This window comes from Hyperoodon ampullatus (assembly GCF_949752795.1).
Source record: "Hyperoodon ampullatus genome assembly, chromosome: 12".
Taxonomy (NCBI): domain Eukaryota; kingdom Metazoa; phylum Chordata; class Mammalia; order Artiodactyla; family Ziphiidae; genus Hyperoodon; species Hyperoodon ampullatus.
This window is the reverse complement of record NC_136925.1, coordinates 74,605,333-74,618,549: the sequence shown is the minus strand read 5'-3', so window position 1 is coordinate 74,618,549 and position 13,217 is coordinate 74,605,333. Positions and strand designations below refer to the sequence as shown.

The 13,217-nt window shown below is 39.1% G+C and overlaps 1 protein-coding gene across 1 annotated transcript in view; it reads right to left on the bottom strand.

Annotated features, from left to right (window-relative positions):
- The window catches only part of MTHFD1L (methylenetetrahydrofolate dehydrogenase (NADP+ dependent) 1 like), a gene marked incomplete at its 5' end in the record, with an annotated part of 194,017 nt that overhangs the window by 77,856 nt on the left and 102,944 nt on the right, over window positions 1–13,217 (bottom strand). Inside the window, 4 exons of the mRNA XM_079716853.1 lie at window positions 496–673; window positions 1,223–1,323; window positions 2,065–2,106; window positions 7,939–8,078. Of these exons, the coding sequence (XP_079572979.1) occupies window positions 496–673; window positions 1,223–1,323; window positions 2,065–2,106; window positions 7,939–8,078 (461 nt within the window). The remainder of the gene's footprint in view (window positions 1–495; window positions 674–1,222; window positions 1,324–2,064; window positions 2,107–7,938; window positions 8,079–13,217) is intronic.

The following is a 13,217-nucleotide window of genomic DNA, read 5'->3' as shown; positions in this document are numbered from 1 at the left end:
CTATGGAGAAGGAGGGTGGTTGCACAACAATGTGAAGCTACTTAACACTAGTGAACTATTCACCTAAAAATGGTAAAGATGGTCAATTTTATGTTATGATGTATTTTACCACAATTAAAAAAAATTTTTTAAATATACTAGGCATAGCTCAAGAAAACCATGGTGCAAATGGGCTATAGCAGAAACGGACAAGGAAAATACTGCCCGTGATATCCCATGCTTTATGAAGTTGCTCAAAAGTCTTGCTCCTGTGCAAACCCTGTTGAACCCTGTACTCCAAAACCCCTCTGCGCTGAGTGTAGAGCACAGGCTTGGGGGCAAGGAGCTGGGGTCCCTTGGCAATAGGACCTCATCAGATGGCTTAACTTCTTTAACCTTCGGTTTCCTTATCTGCAGAGCTGTTGTGACAACCCATGTGAAGCTCTCAGCACTGGCCTGGCATACAGTTAAGGTGCAAGACCCGTCAGGCACCATTATCATTGTGTTGGATCTTACCTGCACATCATACAGGAATTGGAAACGACTCTTTTTACTTGCAGCTTCTCTCACAGCCTGAGCCAGGTCCACCGACCCTTTCCCACCAATCGACCAGTGATAGCAGGGCACTGCATTAAAGGCGCCAGCCCGCTTTGCAAGCTCACACACCAAGTCAATCTCCGCTCGGGTGTCGGTCCTGGTGATGAAAATGTTTGTGGTTTTGCATCTGTATTCATTTAGTGATGTTTTTAAAGAAAGACTAACTGCTTATACAGAACTTTGCTCCCAAACACTGAATATATTTTAAACATCAAAAGTGGTTACACTGTGCTTAAATAAATCAGACCTTAAGAAAAGCATGGGGGAAAAATCCTCTCCAACATGACTCAAATATTTCAAGTTGTTAAGGGTTTTATTGAGAAAATTCCATAACATATCCCTTTGATCATCCACAGTCTTTCCGTCAGAAATGCTGGGTGGAATTAAGAAGAAGAAGAAGAAGAAAAAAAAAGCCAAAGAAATGGTAACTCACTCTATAGATTTCACTTCCCTGATAACATTTGAAAACACTTCTGCTAAAGTAAAACCAATTCAAAGAAAATCAAACAAATAGAATGAGCAGAGTATTTCTCTATACTTTTAGATGAAGCAGAGAAAAGGTCAAACATCCTCAAAACACAAATGCAGTTAGTTCACAGGGTGGCCCAGCAATATGACCACATTTAAAGGAGGACACTTGACTTACTTGAAGACATTCAGAGCCACGACAACAGGGACCCCGAAGAGCTGAGCAATCTGAATTTGCTTCTCTAGGTTACAGCAGCCATCTGCCACCAGCTGGAGGTTCTGTAAGAAAACCAGGCCCCCATGTATCACCTCCCATCCAACCTGCCAAACTACACAGGCAGGCCCACTCTGGCAGGTTCTGGGTCTATCTATACTCACATTATTGTCCTGGAAGCTATTAAAGAAAGCCATCAATCACTTTTTCCCTCCAAGAAAAGATGGCTGCAGAAGGAGGAGGCTCATTTTCCAAGTAAAGTCTAAAATTATTCTAGATCCAATGGCATATGTGGGTCTTGAGCCAGGCAGCTATTTCTGCTGCAGACTGGTGGCCAGGACATCAGCAACATGCCCACGCTCTGTGGGCTGGTGGACAAGAAGGCATAAGGTCCTGGGAGGGTGACAAGCACCGGCCAGCTATTCCCTGCTCAAATCCCTGGCGCCACCTGTAGGAGCTAAGAGGTACTGTTGCCAGTCAATCAAAGTCTATTTACTCATGCAAGTCATAAAGCCAATTGTGTATCTTCCAAAAGTCAGCATCTGCCACATCAGAAGAATACATGGGTATAAGAGGCCTGCTCTGATGGCTGCCCAGGGGGTAGGAACTGGACAGAAAGCCTACACCCATCTTTTCTTAAGACTGAAGAGTTAACGGAATGGATTTTATCCCTTCCCCCACCCATTTCCTCTTGGATTATTAGAAAAGCACTTTTCTAAGAGGCCACTGGTGGAGGACCTATTCCCTGACTGAGATTCAGCGGCTAGTCAATGGTTAACTGGATTTGAATAATTCTTCACTCTTACCTCTTCCGTATATTCTTTTTTAAGAGGGACCCCAGCAGTTACCTGAGATAAGAAAAGACAAAAATTAAGAATAATCCTATCAAACTGTTTACTCTGATTAAGATCTGAAAGAAAAACAAATCATGGTCCCTTTTGGGAAGGTTCATTTAAAAAACACATTTTGGGCTTCCCTGGTGGCACAGTGGTTGAGAGTCCGCCTGCCGATGCAGGGGACATGGGTTCGTGCCCCGGTCTGGGAGGATCCCACATCCCACGGAGCGGCTGGGCCCGTGAGCCATGGCCGCTGAGCCTGCGCGTCTGGAGCCTGTGCTCCGCAACGGGAGAGGCCACAGCAGTGAGAGGCCCGCGTACCGCAAAAAAAAAAAAGTAAATAAATAAATAAATAACACATTTTGTGCTTTTAAACCAATAACTGGCAGCCCTGGCTGAACATAAAGTCTTGTGGGTGCTTTTAAAAATCACTGATGCTTGAGCTCCACCCTGACCAATTAAACCAGAATTGCTGGGAGTGGGACCCAGGATCAGTGATGGTTAAGAACTTCTCAGGCGATTCTAATTTGAGCTAATATTAAGAGCTTTCATACTGTTGCCCATGATCCTAGCATAAAAGGGAACTCACAGTATGATTAATACCTGATTTATACAGAGTGCATAATCGTTCTAAATAAATTCTAAGTCATTTAAAAATAATTGCCATTAATTTTTCCCTTTTTTGGCCTAGTTTCTTACAGAAGCCAATGGGGTTGGCAGTATAAAGATAAGGAAACTGAAGGTGAGAGAAGGCAGGTATCTTGCCCACAGTTACACAGCAAATGAGAGGCAGGACAGGGGCCTGAGTATAATAGGCTCTGAAACCCCAATTTAGTGCCTTTTCACAGTTCCCCATTGGGTTTTTTTGTCTATAGCCTGCAACTGTTTCAGTGAGAAACCCTAGACAACATTTTAATTCACTGAGGACGTGGTGACTTGTTCTCCTCTCAGCGAAAGAGGTCTTGAGAATATTAGAAATCCTTTGAAAAGTTACCTCTATGACAGATTGTTCTTTGAGACTGTGAGGAAACATCATAAGGTATTTTCAGATGGGTTTTTTTTTCAGCATTAGCATAAGCTAAAACACACAGTGGACCCTTCAATTGGAACAACCAAAATGCTGGATTAAAAAAGGAACATAAAGTACCGCTGAGCTTGAACATATGCAAAGTTCTGCAAAATCAAAAATCAGGCAAAATCAAGAAAAATGGGTTGTATGCAAATGCCAGAAAGTAGAGGGGGTCAACAAAACCAAAGCTGGTTCTTTAAGACTCACAAAATTGATAATATTCTGGCAAGAGTTTTTTTAAAAAAGGAATGAAAAAAATATTATAACTACACATGCTGTAGATAGAATTAATAGGATACTGGGACAAACTTTATACCAATATTTTTTAAAAGATAGAGAAACTTAGTATGAGTTTTAATATAAAACTCATTTAGGAAGAAACAGAGAACTTAAACAGTTCTCTACTCATTAAAAAAAATTAAGTTTGTAGTTAAAAACCTGCCCCTCACCAATAAGCGACAGGCCCAGGGAGTGTTATCATCTCAATAGATGAAGAAAATTGTTCAACACATAGTATAACAACTTGACAAATAGCAACAGAGGCAATTTTCTTAACCTGATAAAAAACATATACTGAAATATTACAGAAAACATATTTAGCGATGAACTATTAAAACTGTTCTCTTGCTGATGAGGAATAACAGTAGGATGCTGGCTATCAACACTATTTAATACTGCATTGCAGCTAGAAACACATGGTTGGTGATGAAAAAAAAGTATCAAGATTGGAAAGGAAGAAACAGAACTGTCATTATTTTCATATATGATTGTCCACATAGAACTCTCTAAAGTATTTACAGCTAAATTAGTACAATTAATAAGAGAATTTTTTAAGTTATGGAGATTTAATATAGAGCATGGTGACTATAGGTAAAAATATTGTATTGCATATTTGAAAGTTGCTAAGAGAGGAGATCTGAAAAGTTCTCATTCCAAGGAAAAACATTTTTTTTTAAAACTCTGTATGGTGACGGATGTTAATGACTTATTGATCATTTTACAATGTATACAAATACTGGACATTATGTTGTATACCTTGAAACTAATATAATGTTGCATGTTAATTATACCTTAAAAAATTTAGACAGGTCACTGGATATATATATAAGAATCCAGAAGTAACCTGTGAAACTATTTAAAAATATAAAGCACCTGGGAACAGATCGGTAAAAGGATGTAGAAGTCCTTTGGGCAATAAACTGTAAATGTTTATTAAAATATATTTCAAAACACCTATATCAGTGAATATCCCAAGTTCCTAGATATAAAATTGATCTATTGATTTAATGACATTCCAAAAAAACCCCCAAATCCTAGAAAGATTCTTTATGGGACTTTATGATTAGTTCAGAAATACATATGGAAATGAAAAGGACTGATAAAGGCCGGGCACCCATGAAGAAGAGAACTACCAGGGAGAGCTTGCACTACAGACTTAGTGTAGCACAGACACAATTATGTGTAAATAGACCAGTGCAACCAAACGAAGGTCCCAGAAAAACACCTACACGTGTATGGAGAATTGATTTATCACAAAGTAGGCTTGAAGATCAGAAAGGAGAGACTAATTAAAATAAATAGTGCTAGGCCAGTTGGTTATTAACACAGAAAAAGTAAAATTAGGCCTGGTCATTACACCACACACCAAAAATCAGTAAGGAGGGTGATGGTTAATTCTGTGTGTCAGCTTGGGTGATGGGATGCCCAGATATTTGGTCAAACATTATTCTGGGTATTTTGGTGAGGGTGTTTTTGAATGAGAATAACATTTAAATTGATGGACACTGAGTAAAGCAGACTGCCCCCCATAACGTGGGTGGGTCACTTCAATCAGTTGAAGGCCTGCTATAACAAAAAGAATCTGTGCAAGAGAAAATTTTCCAGCAGGTTGCCTTCAGACTGGGACTGGAATACTGGCTCTCCTGAGTCTCCAGCACTGGCCCACTCAGTAGATTTTTGGACTTGTCAGCCTCCATAATTGTGTGAGCCAATTACTTATAACAAATCTTTTTATATAAATACACATCCTATTGGTTATGGAGAACCCTCCTTAAGAAACTATGTTTAAAGAACTAATTATAAAAGACATATCTGAATCCAAATGTATTAGTTCTTCCATTGCACCAAGAATGGTCAGCATTTTGGAAGACAGGATATGACTGGGGCTAAAATGGGCAAGTTCAAGGGTCACAGGATTTTCCACTGCATAAATTATGTAAAAAAACAAGCTGGGGCTTCCCTGGTGGCGCAGTGGTTGAGAGTCCGCCTGCCGGTGCAGGGGACACGGGTTCGTGCCCCGGTCCGGGAAGATCCCACATGCCACGGAGCAGCTGGGCCCGTGAGCCATGGCTGCTGAGCCTGCGCGTCCGGAGCCTGTGCTCCGCAACGGGAGAGGCCACAGCAGTGAGAGGCCTGCGTACCGCAAAAAAAAAAAACCCAAAAAACAAAAACAAAAACAAGCTGAATAAACGTAAGAGGCAGCTGTGGTTATTTGTGTAACGATATCAAAAGGAAGTAGAAATTATAATGGATCAAAAACATTACTACGGAGTTGTTTCAAGTAAGAAGGAATGACACTGAGGTGGATAATATGGAATACAGGATTAAGAATATCAAAGTTCATGTATTATTCAATTATCGAAAACATTTCCTTGATACAGAGTATGCCGGGCATGAGGAATACACAAATTAATAAGATATAGTCCTTAATCTCAAGGAATTCAGAGTCAAGTGGGGAGATACACATATAGACATTCATAAAATAATATGATGCAGAAGCACTACTGGAGTCCAGGAGAGGAATGCTAAGCTTCATCTGGCTTCCTGATCCTCCCCTTTTATTATCCTCCATCCATATCTGTGCCTACTGATCTAGAGCCCTGTTACAATCATCACTAGCACGGAAACATGACATTAAGGGGAACTGAAAGAGGTACCAAGGATTAAGGTGAGCAGAAAATGCAACCATTGTAAAACAGAGCACACACATTAAGATGAACTGAAATAGGATTATAAATCATGTAGTGAGTTTTTATAGGACAGAGACGAGATTGGAGTGTGCAAAAACACTGGACTAGAAGTCCAGAGACCTTGATTTCATGTCTGATTAGTCCCCTAAATAGATGGAGGATACTAAGCAAGACCCAGAATCCTCCAGCACCTCAGTAATTTTATCTTTGTAAAGACTTGAACCAGACTAATTTCTAAGCCCTTTCCAGTAATAAAGCCCTTTGATTTTATAATTTTCAGGGTGCAAAACAGGGAGGGGGAATTTCAAATTTATCTTATATAGGTAGAGATCGTTTTTTGTTTGTTTGTTTGTTTTTTGCGGTACGCAGGCCTCTCACTGTTGTGGCCTCTCCTGCTGCAGAGCACAGGCTCCGGACGCGCAGGCTCAGCGGCCATGGCTCACGAGCCCAGCCGCTCCACAGCATGTGGGATCTTCCCGGACTGGGGCGTGTCCCCTGCATTGGCAGGCGCACTCTCAACCACTGAGCCACAAGGGAAGCCCGAGATCGTTTTTTGAAAACGGAAGTTGATACAGCTTCAGAGTCTAAACTCAAGGAGTGATTGGTAGCAACAATTGGTGTTTTGAACAAAATCAGAACTCTTTAGCACTACTATATTATAATACCTGCTGCGTCAATCTTGCCTTTGATCTAATGGTGAAGCTCTAGGCTAAAATGAAGTGCTCAAGTGTCTGGTATTAATGAGCAGATTAGGGATTCAGAAAAGGTTTACCCTTCATTCATATCCAGCTCTGAATGCCCGACAAAAGTGGAGAATCTGTATCTCAGACCTAGGCTTGCGATTTGGCTCTCTGCTGGCCTGGTGACATCCCCTAAACACAGAAAACCTCAGCTTCCTCATCTGTAAAATGATATAATGTCTGCCTCTCCTAGGACAAAGAATTGCTAAGATGATTAAACAGTGCACATCATGGTGTTTCATCATGGCAAACTTGTTATTTGTTTATGCTATATAATTAATCATGTGTGATATTTGAATACACAGTATACCAATTAAGAAATCAGATTTGGCAGTTTGTGTAATATATCAATAGTATAAGTAATAAAGAAACTCCAAATGATTTCATTTCAAAAATGGTTAATCAGTACAACATTTCTTATTCTCCCTTTGGAAATCTCTAAAAAAGAAAAAGAAAAAGAAAAAAAAAACCCTACATCTTTGCTGTGGAAAGGTGAAAACTCCTTTCAGGTGTGTGTGAATTCTATACATGATAAAGTCTTTAAAAATGCTAAAATAGAATTTGTGTTTTCTAAGCAAAGCTCTCTTAGAAATAATCCAGTGCTCTAACAGAGTTATAAAGTGAAATCATAATAAACAGAAACAGAAGGAAAATAGCGCTAGATGAAATCTGATGAGATGTAGCGTCAGTGAACCAAAAAACTATCCGTACAAACACTGAACAACCTCACCCACAAAAGCAATCACTCTAACCCTTCTGTTCTTCATTCAGGAACCAAAGCCTCTATCCTCCCTTTACCACAGGGTTATAAAATGTTGACATAAGTTTCAGTTTAGATTCTTAGAACTAAAAAGTGGTCACATTATGCTCTTTCCCAAAATATTGCTTAGAAATAACTTTGTGGGTGTTACTAATTACTTGACGAACTGAACTCTAAGTGCCCTGTAATGGTGATTTGTGAAAAAGGAGATATTCTAGAAAACTGCCGTTATGAAGCAGGTTTGGATGTTTCAAAGGTTCAATTCTGCTTCCTTCTGTTTTATTAGAAAGGAAGCACGGTGCTTACACTTGGTCCACCTCCGTGCATCTTCAGAGCCCGCACCGTCGCCACCAGCACCACAACACTGGGCACCAAGCCAGAAGCTCTGCACTTGATGTTGAAGAATTTCTCCATGCCAATATCAGCACCAAAGCCAGCTTCAGTCACTGTGGAGAATCAAGTTTGAAACTTGCTATTATCTTCTAGAAACAACAGTAGGTTTTGACAATCATTGATGTGGTTCAAATTCAAAGGATGACAAATTTTCCTCCATGTTCAAGGTTACTATACACCACTGCATCCTGTTCATATACAAAGGTAAAAAGACGTTTCCATGGTTTTAGACAATGTCCTACTTCCTTACATTCCATAAAAAAGATGACTTTCTGCTCTGCTTCACACCACTGTTCCTTAAGGATTCACTGCCATGGCCAAGATTTTTCTTCCAGTATAGAAGGTCAAGGCAAAGCTTTTCTTAACACAGATGGGATTTTCAACTTTTTAATCAGGTTCCAAATTGTGTCAAAGAACACTGCTAGTATGATTAGTATAGAAGATCTTTCCTTACTCTTTATAAGATACATACAGGATCACTTATTTTCATTCCATCTGGCCATTTCTATTGATGGACAAAATTGAAGTTAGTTGAGCCATTTAAGGAGGTTTATCATCAGGCTTGATAATAAGATGGTATCTTTACTTCATAACCACAGAGGACACTGGTCTTTAACCATCCTTTCCCCTGCCCCCAAATTGCTAAAAATGTTACTGAGGCAGTTATGGCTATAGCAGGGAGACTGTCCAACACTGCCTTCCAAGATAATACTCCTGACACTGGGTAAGCAGCAGCATCTTCATACACAAAGCAGAGCTCTGGACCAGCCACATCACCAGCCCCTGGGGGTTTATTAGAAATGCAGACTCTTGGGCTGTATCCCAGAACTATTGAATCAGAACCAGCATTTTGACAAGATCCCTTAGTGAGATGAATGCCCATTAAAATTTGAGAAGCACTCTGCTCTAGGGAAAGAATACTATTAATGGAGTAGAAATTAAATATTTATGAAATATGCACTATATACTTACAGTACAACCAAGGCCATAATTTATGGCAGAAAGAGGAAGAAGCAGTAAAAAAAAAAAAAAAGGTAAAATAGAAACCATTTAACATGTGAATAAATGAGGATATCTCTCCCAAGCATTCACTGAATATACACATTTTAATAAAAATTAAGAAAAGAAAAACAGAGAGGGCAGACAGGCAGCAGAAGCAAAAAGAACTACAATCCTGCAAACTGTGGAACAAAAACCACATTCATAGAAAGATAGACAAGATGAAAAGGCAGAGGGTTATATACCAGATGAAGGAACAAGATAAAACTCCAGAAAAACAACTAAATGAAGTGGAGACAGGCAACTTTCCAGAAAAAGGAATTCAGAATAATGATAGTGAAGATGATCCAGGACCTCAGAAAAACAATGGAGGCAAAGATCGAGAAGATGCAAGAAATGTTTAACAAAGACCTAGAAGAATTAAAGAACAAACAAACAGAGATAAACAATACAGTAAGTGAAATGAAAAATACACTAGAAGGAACCAGTAGCAGAATAACTGAGGCAGAAGAACGGATAAGTGACCTGGAAGGCAGAATGGTGGAATTCACTGCTGCAGAACAGAATAAAGAAAAAAGAATGAAAAGAAATGAAGACAGCCTAAGACACCTCTTGGACAACATTAAACGCAACAACATTGACATTATAGGGGTCCCAGAAGGAGAAGAGAGAGACAAAGGACCCGAGAAAATATCTGAAGAGATTATAGTCTAAAACTTCCCTAACATGGGAAAGGAAATAGCCACTCAAGTCCAGGAAGCGCAGAGTCCCATACAGGATAAACCCAAGGAGAAACACGCCGAGACACACAGTAATCAAATTGGCAAAAATTAAAGACAAAGAAAAATTGCTGAAAGCAGCAAGGGAAAAACAACAAATAACATGCAAGGGAACTCCCACAAGGTTAACAGCTGATTTCTCAGCAGAAACCCTACAAGCCAAAAGGGAGTGGCATGATATAGTTAAAGTGATGAAAGAGAAGAAACTACAACCAAGATTACTCTACCCAGCAAGGATCAAATTCAGATTCGATGGAGAAATCAAAAGCTTTACAGACAAGCAAAAGCTGAGAGAATTCAGCACCACCAAACTAGCTCTACAACAAAAGCTAAAGGAACTTCTCTAAGTGGGAGCACAAGAGAAGAAAAGGACCTACAAAAACAAACCCAAAACGATTAAGAATATGGTCATAGGAACATACAGCCCAATAATTACCTTAACGTGAATGGATTAAATGCTCCAACCAAAAGAAACAGGCTTGCTGAATGGATACAAAAACAAGATACATATATACGCTGTCTACAAGAGACCCACTTCAGACCTAGGGACACATACAGACTGAAAGTGAGGAGATGGAAAAAGATATTCCATGCAAATGGAAATCGAAAGACAGCTGGAGTAGCAATACTCATATCAGATAAAATAGACTTTGAAAGAAAGAATGTTATAAGAGACAAGGAAGGACACTACATAATGATCAAGGGATCAATCCAAGAAGAAGGTATAACAATTGTAAATATATATGCACCCAAGATAGGAGCACCTCAATACATAAGGCAACTGCTAACAGCTGTAAAAGAGGAAATTGACAGTAACACAGTAATAGTGGGGGACGTTAACACCTCACTTACACCAATGGACAGATCATCCAAAATGAAAATTAATAAGGAAACAGAGGCTTTAAATGTCACAATAGACCAGATACATTTAACTGATATGTATAGGACACTCCATCCAAAAACAGCAGATTACACTTTCTTCTCAAGTGCACTCCGAACATTCTCCAGGATAGATCACATCTTGGGTCACAAATCAAGCCCCAGTAAATTTAAGAAAATTGAAATCATATCAAGCATCTTTTCTGAACACAACGCTATGAGATTAGAAATGAATTACAGGGAAAAAAATGTAAAAAACACAAACACATGGAGGCTAAACAATATGTTACTAAATAACCAAGCGATCACTGAAGAAATCAAACAGGAAATCAAAAAATACCTAGACAAATGAAAATGAAAACACGATGATCCAAAACCTATGGGAGGCAGCAAAAGCAGTTCTAAGTGGAAGTTTATAGCTATACAAGCCTACCTCAAGAAACAAGAAAAATCTCAAATGAACAATCTAACCTTACACCTAAAGGAACTAGAGAAAGAAGAACAAACAAAACCCAAAGTTAGCAGAAGGAAAGAAAACATAAAGATCAGAGCAGAAATAAATGAAATAGAAACAAAGAAAACAATAGCAAAGATCAATAAAACTGAAAGCTGGTTCTTTGAGAAGATAAACAAAATTGATAAACCATCAGCCAGACTTATCAAGAAAAAGAGGGAGAGGACTCAAATCAATAAAATTAGAAATGAAAAAGGAGAAGTTACAACAGACACCACAGAAATACAAAGCATCCTAAGAGACTACTACAAGCAACTCTATACCAATAAAATGGACAACCTGAAAGGAATGGACAAATTCTTAGAAAGGTATAACCTTCCAAGACTGAACCAGGAAGAAATAGAAAATATGAACAGACCAATCACAAGCACTGAAATTGAAACTGTGATTAAACATCTTCCAACAAACAAAAATCCAGGACCAGATGGCTTCACAGGTGAATTCTATCAAACCTTTAGAGAAGAGCTAACACCCATCCTTCTCAAACTCTTCCAAAAAATTGCAGGGGAAGGAACACTCCCAAACTCACTCTATGAGGCCACCATCACCCTGATACCGAAACCAGACAAAGATACTACAAAAAAAGAAAATTACAGACCAATATCACTGATGAATATAGATGCAATAATCCTCAACAAAATACTAGCAAACAGAATCCAACAACACTTTAAAAGGATCATACACCATGATCAAGTGGGATTTATCCCAGGGATGCAAGGATTCTTCAATATATGCAAATCAATCAATGTGATATACCATATTAACAAACTGAAGAATAAAAACCGTACGATCATCTCAATAGATGCAGAAAATGCTTTTGACAAAATTCAATACCCATTTATGATTAAAACCCTCCAGAAAGTGAGAATACAGGGAATCTACCTCAACAGAATAAAGGCCATATATGACAAACCCACAGCAAACATCATGCTAAATGGTGAAAAACTGAAAGCATTTCCTCTAAGATCAGGAGCAAGACAAGGATGTCCACTCTCACCACTATCATTCAACATAGTTTTGGAAGTCCTAGCCATGGCAATCAGAGAAGAAAAAGAAAAATAAGGGGGCTTCCCTGGTGGCTCAGTGGTTGAGAGTCCGCCTGCCAATGTGGGGGATGCGGGTTTGTGCCTCGGTCCGGGAAGATCCCACATACTGTGGAGCAGCTGGGCCCGTGAGCCATGGCCGCTGAGCCTGCGCGTCCGGAGCCTGTGCTCCGCAACGGGAGAGGCCACAACAGTGAGAGGCCCGTGTACCGCAAAAAAAAAAAAAAAAAGGAAAATAAGGAATCCAAATTGAAAAAGAAGAAGTAAAACTCTCACTGTTTGCAGATGACATTATACTATACATAGAGAATCCTAAAAATGCCATCAGAAAACTACTAGAGCTAATGAATGAATTTGGTAAATTTGCACGATACAAAATTAATGCACAGAAATCTCTTGCATTCCTATACACTAATGATGAAAAATCTGAAAGAGAAATTAAGGAAACACTCCCATTTCCCACTGCAACAAAAAGAATAAAATACCTAGGAATAAACCTACCTAGGGAGACAAAAGACATGTATGCAGAAAACTGTAAGACACTGATGAAAGAAATTAAAGATGATACCAACAGATGGAGAGATATACCATGTTCTTGGATTGGAAGAATCAATACTGTGAAAATGACTATACTATTCAAAGCAATCTACAGATTCAATGCAATCCCTATGAAATTACCAATGGCATTTTTTACAGAACTAGAACAAAAAATCTTAAAATTTGTATGAAGACACAAAAGACCCCGAATAGCCAAAGCAGTCTTGAGGGGAAAAAATGGAGCTGGAGGAATCAGACTCCGTAACTTCAGACTATACTACAAAGCTACAGTAATCAAGACAATATGGTACTGGCACAAAAAAAGAAACATCTATCAATGAAACAAGATTGAAAGCCCAGAGATAAACCCACACACCTATGGTCAACTAATCTATGACAAAGGAGGCAAGGATATACAATGGAGAAAAGACAGTCTCTTCA